The sequence below is a fragment of the Falco naumanni genome, chromosome Z (genome assembly GCF_017639655.2).
Source record: "Falco naumanni isolate bFalNau1 chromosome Z, bFalNau1.pat, whole genome shotgun sequence".
Lineage (NCBI taxonomy): Eukaryota > Metazoa > Chordata > Aves > Falconiformes > Falconidae > Falco > Falco naumanni.
In genome coordinates this window covers 59918934-59932840 of record NC_054080.1, presented here as the reverse complement: position 1 = coordinate 59932840, position 13907 = coordinate 59918934, and the positions used below count along the sequence as shown (strand labels likewise).

The 13907-nt window shown below is 43.4% G+C and overlaps 1 protein-coding gene across 1 annotated transcript; it reads right to left on the bottom strand.

Moving 5' to 3' along the window:
• Positions 1–2334: 2334 nt before the first annotated feature.
• Positions 2335–6021, bottom strand: S100Z (S100 calcium binding protein Z). Its single transcript, XM_040580023.1, has 3 exons — positions 5813–6021; positions 4863–5020; positions 2335–3667 (listed from the first exon to the last, which is right to left on the bottom strand). The coding sequence occupies exons 1-3, from the start codon at positions 5892–5894 to the stop codon at positions 3509–3511; spliced, it is 399 nt and encodes a 132-aa protein (XP_040435957.1). The 5' UTR covers positions 5895–6021; the 3' UTR covers positions 2335–3508.
• Between the last annotated feature and the right edge of the window lie 7886 nt (positions 6022–13907).

The following is a 13907-nucleotide window of genomic DNA, read 5'->3' as shown; positions in this document are numbered from 1 at the left end:
TTAGTGGTGGTCTTGGCAGTGCTAGGTTAACAGTTGGACTCGATGATCTTAAAGGTCTTTTCCAGCCTAAACAATTCTATGATTCCATTATTCTGTTCTATGATTATCCCATTGTGCTTGACACCATCTACACTGCCCTAAGAGTGAAAAAGGTACTGCCTTCCTTGTGGACCTGGCTGGTAAGTCAGAGCTTGGAGGGACCTCTCCACTGCAAAGCACTTGTCATCAGAGTGTTGTCACAAGCAGCTCTTTGAGATCTGTAGTTGGATACCAAATCTGAAGAAAATATAAATTTATTTACTGATAGTGCATCAGGTTTTGTGTACCTAGTTGCACTCCACTTCAAGTCTCTTTTGAACTGAAATAAAAGCAAATGGCAAAGGCTGAGGCTTTCAAGATAATACCATTTTTCTTCTGATAATCTGCTTTTTAGATGTCAGATAAAACAATTTCACAATAGCTAGAAAAGATCTTGCCTGGCATTGCTGTATTTTTATTGATCTTTAATGTAACTTAAAAATATTAGGTTATATTGCAGTGTTCAATTTGCTATCAATTTTTCAGACAGTCTGATAACACAAATGAAAAAAATGCCTGTAAATTAGACATTGTTCTTAAAGCTGAGGGACTCTGGAGAAAGCCACACAGCAAGCTTCCTCTGCATGCAAAACTTCAAAGTGCTTCAAGATTCATGAACTACAGGTAAACTTGAAGTCAGCAGGAAAAGTGTCAGTAAACAATGAGAAAAAAATATTGCCTTCGTGTTTGAAGGAGACATTTTTCCCTTCTGAGAGAAGCTGAAAACAGTATGTTCACCTCTGCAGGACAAAGTGGCCACAGTGAGGCTGGTCATGCAAGCACCATCTTGTGTAAGTGACTTCAATACAGTTCTCCTTCCTGAGGATTGCTTACAGAAAAGGGGATTGCTCACAGCTTTTTCTGGTCCAGAGGCAATTTGAAACTTTCAGGTGATCTTCAGGTATCTTTCTTGGAAGTGGTGTCTACTAATGCAGCACTAGTTGGCTCCTGTGGGAGAACAGCAAAAGAATGACCCACTGGTGCAGTGGGTCAGTCCATGGTTAGCCCAAAATTAGGATGGCAAGTTCTTCACCTCAGGACCCCAGATTGTGCTGAAGCTTTGTGTTTTCAAGCATCTGAATGTGCTTTGCAGCATTTTCTTCCTTTTCTGCTTTGTCTCCGGTCTTTCTGCAAAAAGATTTCTTCTTTAAACCTGATAGAGTTTAACAGATGTCCTTGCAATTAAAACAGCAATAAGAAAAACCTAACCAAAAAAAAAAAAAAAGAAAACTTTTGGCCAAGCCAAAAAGGGTGATTTATGAGGTTTTATAAAATTTTTGTTGAAATAAAGATCGAGTCATTCTCCGCTGATTCAGCCATAGCTCATGTGCAAGCAAGCCCCTTTTGCAGCGGAATTAGGCTGCACTCAATTCCTAGTAAATTCAGCTGACGTGGTGGCTCCAGTGACCCTCTCCATCAGAGCAGCAACTCTTGCTGCCTGATCCCATGGGACATTGCTGCTGCCAGCTGTGACTTACCATAATTCTGCTTGGCACGTGCACTGCTATGGGTCCAGGGGCTCATCAGGGATGAGCAGAGGGTTTATGGACTTTCTGGATCTTTTTTCCAAAGAGCCTCTTGCTAAAAGTCGTAATGAAGAAACTTGTCCTTACTGGAACAATCTTATTTCTTTTAGCTTTGGGCTGAAGCTTTAAGCTGCTCTTCTCTCCCTTCCCTTTGGAAGTGGAAAGGCTTGGAGACTGACAACAGTCTTCAGGACCTATGAGGATCCATAAAAGCAGTCTTACTTTTTCTGGCTGATACTCCTGCCACCCTGGTCCAACAACTGGAATGATATTGAGGTGCATGACATTGCAGGGGTAATATGTTGTGCAACTATTGTCAGTTTTACTTTAATAATTTTTGCTGTGTTCCCCTAGAAGATCTTCTGTGAATACAATATAACATGTATCACTGAAGAGTTAAAAAGGCAGCAGGTTGTGGCCCTGCCACCACTGCAAAGTCTCCTTATTTCTAGGATAACATCATTTGGTGATGGCCCCTTTTGTAGGATGATGCCTGCCCCTTGTTTTATTTATTAGAATCTGCTTCTTACAATACATTACATCTTCTTGATGATACATGATTTTATACAAATACTATTCGTTTTTTACTTTATTCAGTTTTTACTGAATGGGGTCTGGGGAGGAAAGACAAGTGAAATGCATTCTTCAAATGTTGACTAGCAGCGTATCAACATCAACAAGGGGATGTTTTTTTATTAACCTCTTACACAAACAGAAAATCTTCATTTAATTCAGACATCTTTTATTACAGTTTGAAGTTGCCAACAAAATAACAAGGAACAAAGGGAGTTCTCTGTGCAAAGGAAAAGCTACGACACCTTGCCACTGAGGATTCTCAGGGCTTTAGAAGTATGCTTAATTCAAACTGGAGTGTAGAAATACTCTTAATTCAACCCACGAGCAGGTTAACATGAAACCAGATTACCCTACTCTTGCCATGCCTGGCCATGGGGTCCCACTGCCCCTTTTGCACCACTTCCACACAGTGGGTTGGATCAGTGTGAGATTAAATAATTGTTCCATAAGATGACTCACATTACAAAGCTGTGCCCTGGGATCTCACCATTAAATCCCCCACAAGTGATCCTCTAAAAGCCCTCTTAAGGGTGCCAGAATAGTGAAAGCAGAAGGCATTTATATTTCCCCTGAAGACCCAGTCCTTCCATCAGCCCTCTGAGCAGTTTGCTGACTAAATATTCTATGTATTTAAATAATTTATCATATGAATAAATCCATTTATGCCAAATGAAGAGGTGGACTACTGGGATGCAGTAATGCCAGCACAACAAAATTCAATCTGGGGAGATGGGGGAAATGAACCTGTAACAATGACAAGCAGTACTGTCTGCTCAGGAGGCAGGAGACAGCTGTGACCACATCTGAAATATGAGAGTGTGGGGAGGTAATGAAACAACATCCAAAAAGGGCTTTAGAACAAGCAGAGATGAGCAAAAAACAAGCTGGTCTTTTTCAGCTGCAAACATGTGGTTGTTATAGAATGACTGAAACCTAAATTGCAAGCTTTATGCCTCGTTCCAAATTTTCCAATTCGGAAAGTATGTAACTATCATTCCTGTGCCTTTTACTTCCCACTGACATTTAAGAAATAGAGGTCTCGACTCTTGCCAAAGGATCTGTCACCCCAAGCCCTTGACCTGGGCAACTGATGAATGCATGTTACAGATGCATGCAGTGCAAAGACTGAAAATATTCAGTCAGATCTCAGGTAGTGTAAATTGGCTTTGGTCCAGCTTACACCAGCTGCTGATCTGCTCCATAAGTGTCTTACAGCAGTAACAGGTGGAGGGATGATGGTTTGTATTCACTAAATGCTGATGACAGCTACCTAACTAGGCGTGCTTTGCTTCCATTTGCCGCCAGGAGATTGACTGTATTGAGCATTTTTAAAACCCCTCTTTCTTTAGCTGTTCTTCAAAGAAATCATTACAGGCCACAGTCAAAGCAGCAACCAGAATGACAAATTCATTAAAATCCACTTCATTGTCTTCATTGGAGTCCAGATCTTTCATAATCTTATCAACCAGAAGGGGATCCTTTTGGCCCTAAAGGGAAAGAGAAGTGACTTAACTGTGCAGATCTTGAATGCGTGTCTGATGCACCTGACAGTGAAACCCACTGCTGTGTCACGAGCCTTGGTGCTATTAAATAAAAGGCTGCCTGAAATATGCACTTGAATAGTAATATACTACTAGCCACAGCATTAAAAACATAGGTCTGGAGTCCCAGAAGTGCACAGCAACAGAAACTGAAGATGGTGCAGCTCTTAGAAGGAATACAGGTAATAAATAGGCACTGAAATGAATCAAACAGTTTTTAGGAGCTGCTGAGTGCTGATTTCTTTTGACAAGACGAATTTATAATGTGCATTTCTCTGTGTCATCCCTTAACCAACAGTACTTAGATTTTCAGCAGGCTATTCATAAGCGGTCCTCTTATACATTCATTCATCATATTCAGAAGATTCCTACTTAGCAAACAACACATCCCATTTAGTGGGAGTAAGAACAGTGAATCTCGTAATAATAAATCAATAGCCAAGATTAAAAGAAAATCCAAATAAAGGAAATTGATATAATGTAGAAAAAAATGCCACTGGTGGTGATAGGGTCCACAACAATTTTTCCTGTTAAGAGGCTACAGAAAAACAACTATGAATCTGGTCATGATTCCATAAAAAGCACCCAGGCTGTGTAATGCAGATCATAACAAATGCGCAAAGAGATATTCAGATCAGCAGCTTATTGCTGAAAGGATTTTCTTAGCAACTCTCTGCAAGGCGCACAAGTAGCTGTGCTGTGCCTGTGGCCATTGTGCATGAGCTACCTTCTTGTCTCATGAGAACTGGTTGCTGGATTTAATTCTTTGAAGGATTTATCTATGCCCTATTATAAAAAATGAACAAACAAACAAAAACCTGATTAAAGCCTCATTTAGCATTGATTTTTCTACTGCTTCTAGGCTGCCCTTGCTTTCCTGCTCAAATGCACAGAGGAGTAAGCAGAGCACAGGTACCCATCTGCCACTGGTGGCCAAAGCTGGACCACCCTCTGAAAACACACTTCTCAAACAGGACATTTGACCTCATCTCCTTCTGCTCAGCTCCACAAAGACAACTGTCATCTGAGAGGCTGTGTCAGGATACGTCTTGCAGAAGGAGATGCTATTCCTGAACACTTGGATAGCTGCTTATACCACTCATGAAGCAGTAACTCAAGAGGTTCAGGAGCTGCATCTTACCGAAAGGAAGTCAGTGAGCTCCCTGGTGAGAAGCTCCTTGAGTTCTCCTTTACTGAGCTTGTATCTGTCTCCTTCTTTGCCAGAGTAGTGATGGAAAATTCTGATCAAGGTGTCCATTGCGTCCTCCAGTGGTGTGGACATAGCAGTGAGTGGGTGAACTGTGGGGCAAAGAAGCAGAGTCAGTGACATTGCACAGGAGCCAAACCAAAGGCTGGTCTCAGGGAAAGGATGGAGAGCTAGCTGAAGACAGAAATTGCTACCGGTACTGAAGAAGATGGATTTTCAGTTGATCCATCCTGCCAGCTGTGTGTGAGCAAGGCCAGGCTATTACAAAACATTGTCCTGAGCTTTTGTCCTAGCAATTACTTTGAAAAGATAAACAGAAAGGAGGGCCTTATATTTAAGAAAGTGATCTACTGTGCATTCATTTTGCAAAACTACTGTAAAAGGAAATCTCTCATACTCATAGCTGAAAATATAGGGAAAAGGAAGGCACACCATCCTGCCTGTTCATTCAAAGGTTTTCTCAAGAAAATGAGATCAACAAATGATAGCAGCCCAAGTGGATGTGCATTTATACAGAAGGGTCCACATCAGTTCTTAGGTGGTTAATAGAAGCATCAGCTTTCTGTTTATTTGGTTGTGTTTGCTTGGGCTGACCTTTTTCCCTGTAAATTACTTGCAATAAACAAAAGTGAGCTAGGCACTCCTGAGGGTTTCCTTCATCGAGCATGCAGTAAGAAAGCACATGGGGTAGCACCACCGAGAAAAAAGATGGAAATGCAATTAGTTGCTGAGCAGCTGCCTCAGAAAAAAACTAGAAGTAGAAATCACATGAAAGGGAAACATTATGTTGATTAAGCCCTGGGAGAAAGATTAAAAATCTAGAATGAAATTCAAGGTAAGATTGGAGTCCTGAGCAATATCACTGTGCAAAGGCTAAGACTTACCTGCTTTACAGGCTAGCTGAGGTGTGTGCAAGAAAATACTCAGATCACAGAAGGTGATGGTCACCTTTCTTCCAAACCCCATCCACAAGCTCTTGTTTATCAGGCTGAGAGGGTGGATTACACCGATAGAGACAGACGTATAATTGTCACAAGGATGACGGGGCTTCTGTTTCCCTCTGCATTTGCCTGCTCTGTTCAATAAAAGCTGCTTGCTGTAAATGGGTCACTAAAATATTCACTAGGCAGAGCAGAGGGCTGTGTGTGGAACACACAAGGTATCTTTTAACATTTGACCTTTTACAAATATGCCTATCTGGGGGCCTGAAGGTCAAAATTAGAAAATGCTAACAATCACCAAGGCAGTATAAAACAGCTTGCCCACTTTTAAAAAGAACTCTTTCCAATCTGTCTCTCCGCACTTCTACAGCTGAGAAACTAAATGTGTCACTACTGGCAGCCAGTGTTCAAAAATACTTGGGGTAGGCTTGTAGGTGGGCTTGCCACAAATCTCTTGAGACATCTACCTTTATTGTCAGATGTTTCTGTAAGCCTAAAACATTGGCTCTTGCTGAATGAAAGTAGTACATGGCTCCTCAGAAGGAAACACGGAAACCAGTTTCAGAGGGAGGTGTGCCTGGAATTACAGTGTGCTCTGATCAGCAGGCTTGGCTTTGTTTTTGTTAGTCCTACACAACAACTGTGGTTCAACAGCTCTCTTTTAATAAGTGATCTTCCCCCAGGAGGGCTTCCCCTGCCCCCAGCCCAGGGACTCACTGACCCCAGGGGCGATGGCTGAGGGGCACAAGAAACAGCAGCTTCACCGTGGTAGGGCCTACTTACTACCCAAAATACCAAATAGCCATGGTTTTCACAACAGCCACATGAAATGAGAAACTGCTTGCTCCGGTTTGCTTTCCTTCGGTAAAGCCCTCCGCTTGCTGCACGTGCGTGTCCAGCGAGCACAGCTGCGCAGATGAACAGCCGGAGGGCACACAGCTGCAGCTCCTTCTCTCTTTATTCCAGCCAGGGGGAAAGAGAACGAGGTGGGCATTGTTTTTAGCCCTGAAATCTCCAGGCAGTCAGAATTCTGAGTGCCAGAGCAGATCTCAGCCCACCCCTCTGCCTGCCTCCTTTGCCTCCAGACATGATGTTCCTTCTGTCTGTGCCATTGTGACAAGTCTCCACAACCCAAGGGCTCCCGGCTGTGCCCTTGGGAGAAGGGGGAGGGAAGGGTGGTGCCGCACAGAAATGCTGGATCCCACGGTATGGGAGGTGACTGTGGGTAAAGCCTTATTTCCAAAACAGTAGGCAGGCTCTTCTGATGAGAAGTCCCTGGGGACATGCACAATACTGCATGCAGGGTGTATGACTTCATCTTCCACCAGTGCCATCATGAGTGCTCACCAGGGATGGGGGGAGCCAATACTCAAGTGAATTTTAGAAAAGGTCCAGGGAGAAACCAGCTTGGAAATGTTGATATGCTACAAAAGGAACCTAGTCCCTCCTGGACTCAGAGGAGAGCTAAGGAAGTTGCTCTCCAAACCTCTTCTGTATTTGGGGATAGCTAATGGGTACCTGGTTTTGTAGAGAGGGAATCCCAGTGCACTAGCAAGCACAGGGATCTAGTTGGACCATATGCAGCACGTGGGAGAAGAACATGGGTGATATCAGGTGCAGCACACCTCTCCCACTCAGATCCTGGGCATTTTGAGTGTCTTTGCAGATGCTAAGAAAAGGTATAGAGTCTGTAATGTAGCTATAGCCATGCAGGGCTGTATCTTGCCTGTGATTCACTACTGCTTATAACTATTGCTCAGAAATATTAACCAGATAAACATCACAATACTGAGGGATTTGTGGGGTGTGTGGTGTGTGGGGTTGCCGCTTATTCAACAACAGTTTCACCCACAACCAGAAAATAAACCATGGTTCAGCCAATACAGAAGTATAAAATCCTTCTGTTTGTCTATATATTACATAAATCCTCTGGCTGATGAAAATTGCAAATCAATTATCTAAGCAGTCTACAGGACCTACAGCTTCCAGGAGGCAGGTATAAACTTTCAGAGCTGCCATCCTCAGGACAGAAGAAAGAAGGGTTTCCTCTATCACCTCCAGGACATCAGCTCAATAATTTACACAGTGATATAATCTGTGCAATCTCTTTCAATAGCTGCTTTCGCTCCAGCTAATTGCATAAACCCCTCTCTGTTCCATGCTAGTGGATTACATGTTCACAGGCAACAGCTGAACTGAGCTTGTTTGTTCTAAAATCAACATAGCCTACAAGCACTTCTGTATTAGGGCAAGACCCAGCTCCATGTCAGCAGCCGCCATTCCCCCACCAATCCTCTCCTGCACTCTGGTTTCCCTCAGACTAAGCACAGAGCCAGCACCAGACGTGGTTGACAGAGGGAGTAGGACTGCAGCATGATGGTAGACATGGTGAAGATTGGTGTCTTCCCCATTCATGACCAAACTTTTTCCATCACAGCCTGCTGAATCATGGCTGTGTTGGTGGGAAGGCACCTCTGGAGGTGCCTAGTCCTACTTCCTGCTCAAAGCGTGATGATCACCAACACCAAATCAGGTCAGCCATGGCTTTGTCTAGTTAAATTTTGAAAATCTCCAAGGATGGAGATTTCACAAGTTCTTGGGTAATCTGCTCTAATGCCGCACTTACCTCCCCAGGGAAGATGGCTACTCTAATATCCAGCCTGAGCACCCCAAGCTGCAGTCATGGCCCTTGACCCTTTTTGCACCATCTACCACTACCACAAAGAGTCTGACTTTGTTGAGTTTATAAATTCCCATCAAAGAGTCTTGGGTTCTCAGCCAAACTAAAAAATAAACTTGGAAGCAGCCTGTCCCCTGACTTGCCCGATCTAGTTCCATGTGTTAGTGTCCCCTTAACAATGCGCTTGCCCCTTGCAGACTGCTCTAGCTGTGCTCGTCTCCTAAACAAGTATTTCAACACTGAAGCGTGCACTGCAAAATCAATGGCTGTCAGAAGCAGAAGGGCAGATTTTTCACCCAGCGTGGCACAAATATGCTAGAGGACTGAATTCTGCCATCTTTGTTCAGGCAGTAATAGATGCTAGAGGCTTACAGAACAAGTCAGCCACCCAGTTTCACCAGAGCAGTGGAGGTTGTTCCTTGCCCTGTAAACCTGAGAAAGGACACAACCAGCTATGACTGCTTCTTTTAATTTTAGTTGGGGTAGTGTAGAGGTACACCCAGCTGGGAAACTACAGGACTGCTTCTCCCGTCCTACATGGAGATAGGGCAGTCAGACCAGAGGAAGAAAACCTTATTGCTGGTCTCTACTTCTTAAAAAACTGAGCAGATTTCTGCCCTGCGTGAAAGCAGACAGCCCCTGACATAGTTCAGCAGACTTCTTGCCCCACAGCTGGGAAGGAGAAGCTTTGGCTTCTTCACCAGGATTTTTTCTTGGAATCTTCTTGAGACAACATAACACAGGCTGCCTTTAAGCCAGAGCAGCCTATAAAGTGACAACCTAAGCCACAGTAAAATACTGCTTAGCTTAAGCGGGAAGATCTCATGCTTAGGGCATCTGGTTTTCAACATTTGCCAGAATGCACGTGGGGAGTATTTTCTCACAAATAATTATTGCATTGGGAAAGGCAAGTCAGCCTCCCACCCACATCCTGCCATTATTTATTTTTCCCAAACTCGTACTGTTCTTGGGATGCATATGTTTTGAATCAATGTTGTACCCCCAAAGCGGCAAAAGGTGTGATGGGAAGCAACTGGGAACACTGCAAGGCTCAGAAGGACAGATATACTATACACTAAAAAGCTTACATTAGATCAGAGCGTAGATTAAAGAGTTTATTAATATAGACTAAAAAGCTTATAAGAGACTTACATTTGAACAGCATTTCTTGTTAAGTTATAATGATCACTCTTACATTTTTAGGATTTTTAGAATTTTCATTTGTGTTTTGTTCCCCTGTCTGGGTTGTTGATTGATTTATCTCTTTACATCAGGCATGTCTCCCTTCCCCACAGATTCTGGTTCCCATCTTCAAGACCGTTTTAGCTGCTGTGATCGCATAGGCAGCAGAATAGCAAGGAGCTGTTAAAGCTCTTGCTAATACCTTTTACCACCTAAATGTGGTGGTTTACTCTGTAGTCATCTTTTTTAATAGGTTACGCTTCAAGGGCTGCCTAACTGAAGTGCATCCTGATCTCATTCTCCGCTGGGTCCTGTTAGGGATGAGATTGTACACTTCTTTTCCAAATATGTAAATGACTTTTTCATTGAAATGTCCAGATCATTGAACCCTGCTTGTTCCCATAGTGGTAATTTCTCTTGTGATATTCATTTAGGACAGAAACTGGAGCATTGTCTGTACATGAGGTACTGACTTGGATTACTGCCTACTGCTCCCCTCTTCTCCTCTCAGAAAATGAGCCACCATTTCCTCCCTCCATGAGCAGTGAGTGACCACCCTTTACTAGCCTGTGAAGGCAACATCAAGTTGTATAGGAATGTTTTGTTATCTGGAAAATAGCCTAGAAAGCCTTCATTAACCCTGAAATGGAGTTCTGAAGTGATACTCTGGCTATACAATTCTTTCTCACAAGTCTCCGAAGCAGATGTGTCTATCCAGCTATGTAACAGCCCAGTCATTTATTACGCTAAAGCAGTCCACCTATGCCAAGGTAGGATACCAAAATTGTGTAAAATACCCCAGTGCAGACACAGTGTCGGAGCCAGCTCTGCCTCAGGTAGCAGCAGGGGATCCCCTTACAGAGCAGCTCTCCTGCCCTGTAACCAGACAGCGTGCACCCAGCCTCAGCTGGCTTTGGTAGTTCGTGTTACAGCTAGGATTTTGCAGTGCCTCACTTTCTTAACAAAGCCAAGACAGTAATTTCCTTTGTGTTAAACCCACAGACCAATAAGGCAAATCCACCCTTGACACACTGATTCTGACCAGCTCATGTTTCTTCCTAATTCGAACTCACATCAGTGTGGAGCAGCCTTTGTCCTACTTCACCATCCAGTTCCTTCCACAAGATTTTTGCAGCTAGGTTCAGCTTATGCTCTGTAACTATTGGGACCCCTCCTTACATGGGGTGCATCACAGGACAGTGGCCAAGTCACCTACTTGTAGCAGTAACAGAACCTTCCACAGGCTCTCCCTGATGTGGGATGGGCTGTGGAGTGACTCCTGACTCAGTTCCTCCTTTCTGGTCTTCAGCTATCCAGCAGCTGTTACTTTGGGAATGGGTTTCCTAGGGCTAGCATGACTAGCTTTCTGGTGGCAAGGAGCACCCCCAACCAGCAAAGGCCCCTGGCCAATACAACTGCACGTTTTACGTGCCCTTGGCCATGCCATGATGTGTGTGGGGCCACCAAGGATCCAGGTGCACAGCTCAGTGCATATTTTCCATCGTCTCTGCTCTGTCTGTGAGCCATGTGCTCAAGTGGGTCCTTCTTGAGGTAACTGCCAAATACACTCACCTTTCTTTTATCACCAGTGCCGAAATAAATAACTACCAAAAGATGTAACAGAAAAAAACCACTCCGGACTGACTTGATTCAATATTCCTGGGCACTGTTGATGTTAAATCAATATAGAAAAATGAGGCAAGTAAAGTTTTAACTTAGTTTGTATGTATATATAAAACAATGAGGTGCATTTCTTTTGGTCTGGGGCTGCCCCTTAGTGTCCTGCTGAAGAACTGCGGCTTCCAGATCTCACGCTAACAATGACTAACAAAGCTGCAGGGCCCAAGGGAGACAGACTCCCACCTGACTGCTCCAGGACACACACAGACGTTTCACCACTGCATTACTACGGCAAGCTCTGCATAAGACTCTGCGTTATCAACAACAAGCCAAACGAGAAGTCATATCATTAAAAATTACCGAGAAAAGAAATACCTGTTACCCGCAGCTTCTTAGCTAGAGCTATACACTCTGCAAAGAATTTAAGTGCTTGGTATCGGTCAGTGTTACAATAATGGGATTTAAGCACATGCTTTGCTGAATTCAGGCTGCATATTCCACTAATGGCCCTTGATGACACATCTCAAACTTACCGCCTGATGTGGGAAAAAGAAAGTTCTGAAGCACTTAAAGACAGTGCTACCATTTGGAAGGCAAATGGAAGAAGAGACCAGAGTAATGTAATCTCCAGAGCTGTTACAGGAGCAACCAGCAAATAGCCATGGATTCTAGTCCAAATGCAATGGGATCAAGAAGCCTGAAGAGGGCACTGAGTGCCAGTAGATGGTGAGGTTACCGAACGAGTGCTTGAAGATGATAAGGCCACAGCAAAAAACCTAAATAAATATATTTTGCAGGCGTTTTCACTATGGTGGAGCTTGGGGAGGTTCCCATAAGACAGAGAAAGGGACATGCTGAAGGATAGTCTCAGACTGAAGCGTAGGTAAAAGATGTTGTAGGGCATATCCTCAAAACAAGCCATAACAAGCCAGGACTGGACGGTATCCACTGCAGAGGTCTAGAGGAACTTGAGGGGGATGAATGATGGGAGCCACTGGCTAAAATCTGCCTCAGGAGCACAGCACAGAAACCTGGCAGGTACGTGGAGAGATGCCAGGCAGTATCCAGAGAGCTGCCGAACATCAAGTCTGCTGTCCATATCGAGTAAGGAGGTAGAGACCAGCCTGAAAACCAGAAGGATGGGAACATGATGAAACACAATATGCTGTGGAAAAGTAAAGAGAAGTCATAATGTAAATCTACTGACATTCCCTGAAAGAGCCACTGGTGGGGGACCTCCCTGATACTGTCCACATTGTTCCCAGAAAACATTCCTTACTCCTAAAGAACCTAGGTTGCCATGCGATACAAGGAAAAGACACACGATAAATGGCTAACTGAAAGATAGGAAATCATTAATAAATTACTGAGTTTTACAAGTGAACTTGTAAACCCATTGATACCACCAATGGGGTCCCACAGGAATCTGTCCTGGGGCCAGTGCTATTCAACATATTTCATTGATGATCTGGGAAAGGGAATGAATAATGAAGGGATAAAGTTTTTTTGTTGATAGCTGTACAGAGAGAAGAAGTTAAAGTCCAGCTGTGAAGAATGCAGAAGGACCTCATGGAACTGAGCTATATAGTGCGAGATAAATTTAGCATAGATGAACACAAAGTGACATGGGGAAAATCAGGTTTTTGTACACAACTATGAGCTTTGAGTTGACTGTTGGGATTCTTGAGTGAGATCTTGGATTTACGGCAAGGAAAAATGTTGGTCCAGTAAGAATCTGAAAACAAACAGGATTAGGAAATAAATAGAAAACAGAAAAACAGAAGTGGTTTTATGCTAGTAAGTCCAAGGGAAGCCCACTTCTTCAACCTCATGGTGGTCCTCCTGCCTTCATCTTACAAACAGTACGGCAGGATTAGAGGAGATAAGGAGGAAAACAGTAAAGAAACAGCTTCTGTGTTAGAAACAGCTAAATACACAAGTCATCTCAGTCTGCAGAAGGACATAACTGAAGATATGAAAGTAGCTTGCACATTCAAGCATGGAGAAGGCATGGAGAAGGTACTAAGTAATTATTCACAGTCTTTTCCAATGCAAAAATACAGAGAAAAAAAACCCCACAGACAACGAGTTCAAAAGAAGCAAAATAATATTTTTAAGCTGCTGAACTGCTTGCTGTGACAAATTCCTGGGAATAAAAATACTTATTGAGACCTACTAAATATGAAACTTGTGCCATCAAGACATCTCCAAAACACAAATCACAGGAGGCTGGGTTAGCTTTCTGGAGAATTACCAGCCTTGCCACACTCTAGTCCTCTTTCCTACATACCTACATTAGCCACTGTTCCTAGAAGGTTACTAGGTGAGAACTAGCTTTGCCTGTTATAAGAAAAGCCAGTTATATTGTTGTTATCTGAAAAAAAAAATATCTCCTAACAATGATGTGGGGCCACCACTAGCTCTGACAGTCTCTGCTTTCCTAGAGGACTGTGTGGTTTAAATGCCTGTCCCAGTAGTATTAGAATAGGGAGAAAAATCATTAAAAAGTCCAAGGCAGACAAAACATTCATTTCCAGGACAAGTTTACAGGAAAGC

What these genes read in the sequence shown, in the direction of transcription:
- S100Z (XM_040580023.1), bottom strand. Translation starts at nt 5,894, where the DNA reads ATGGGGTTTGGAAGAAAGGTGACCATCACCTTCTGTGATCTGAGTATT. An exon ending in TCAGCTAGCCTGTAAAGCAG is followed by an intron (nt 5,021 to 5,812) that starts GTAAGTCTTAGC and finishes TTTGCCCCACAG; the next exon opens with TTCACCCACTCACTGCTATG. An exon ending in AGCTCACTGACTTCCTTTCG is followed by an intron (nt 3,668 to 4,862) that starts GTAAGATGCAGC and finishes CTTTCCCTTTAG; the next exon opens with GGCCAAAAGGATCCCCTTCT.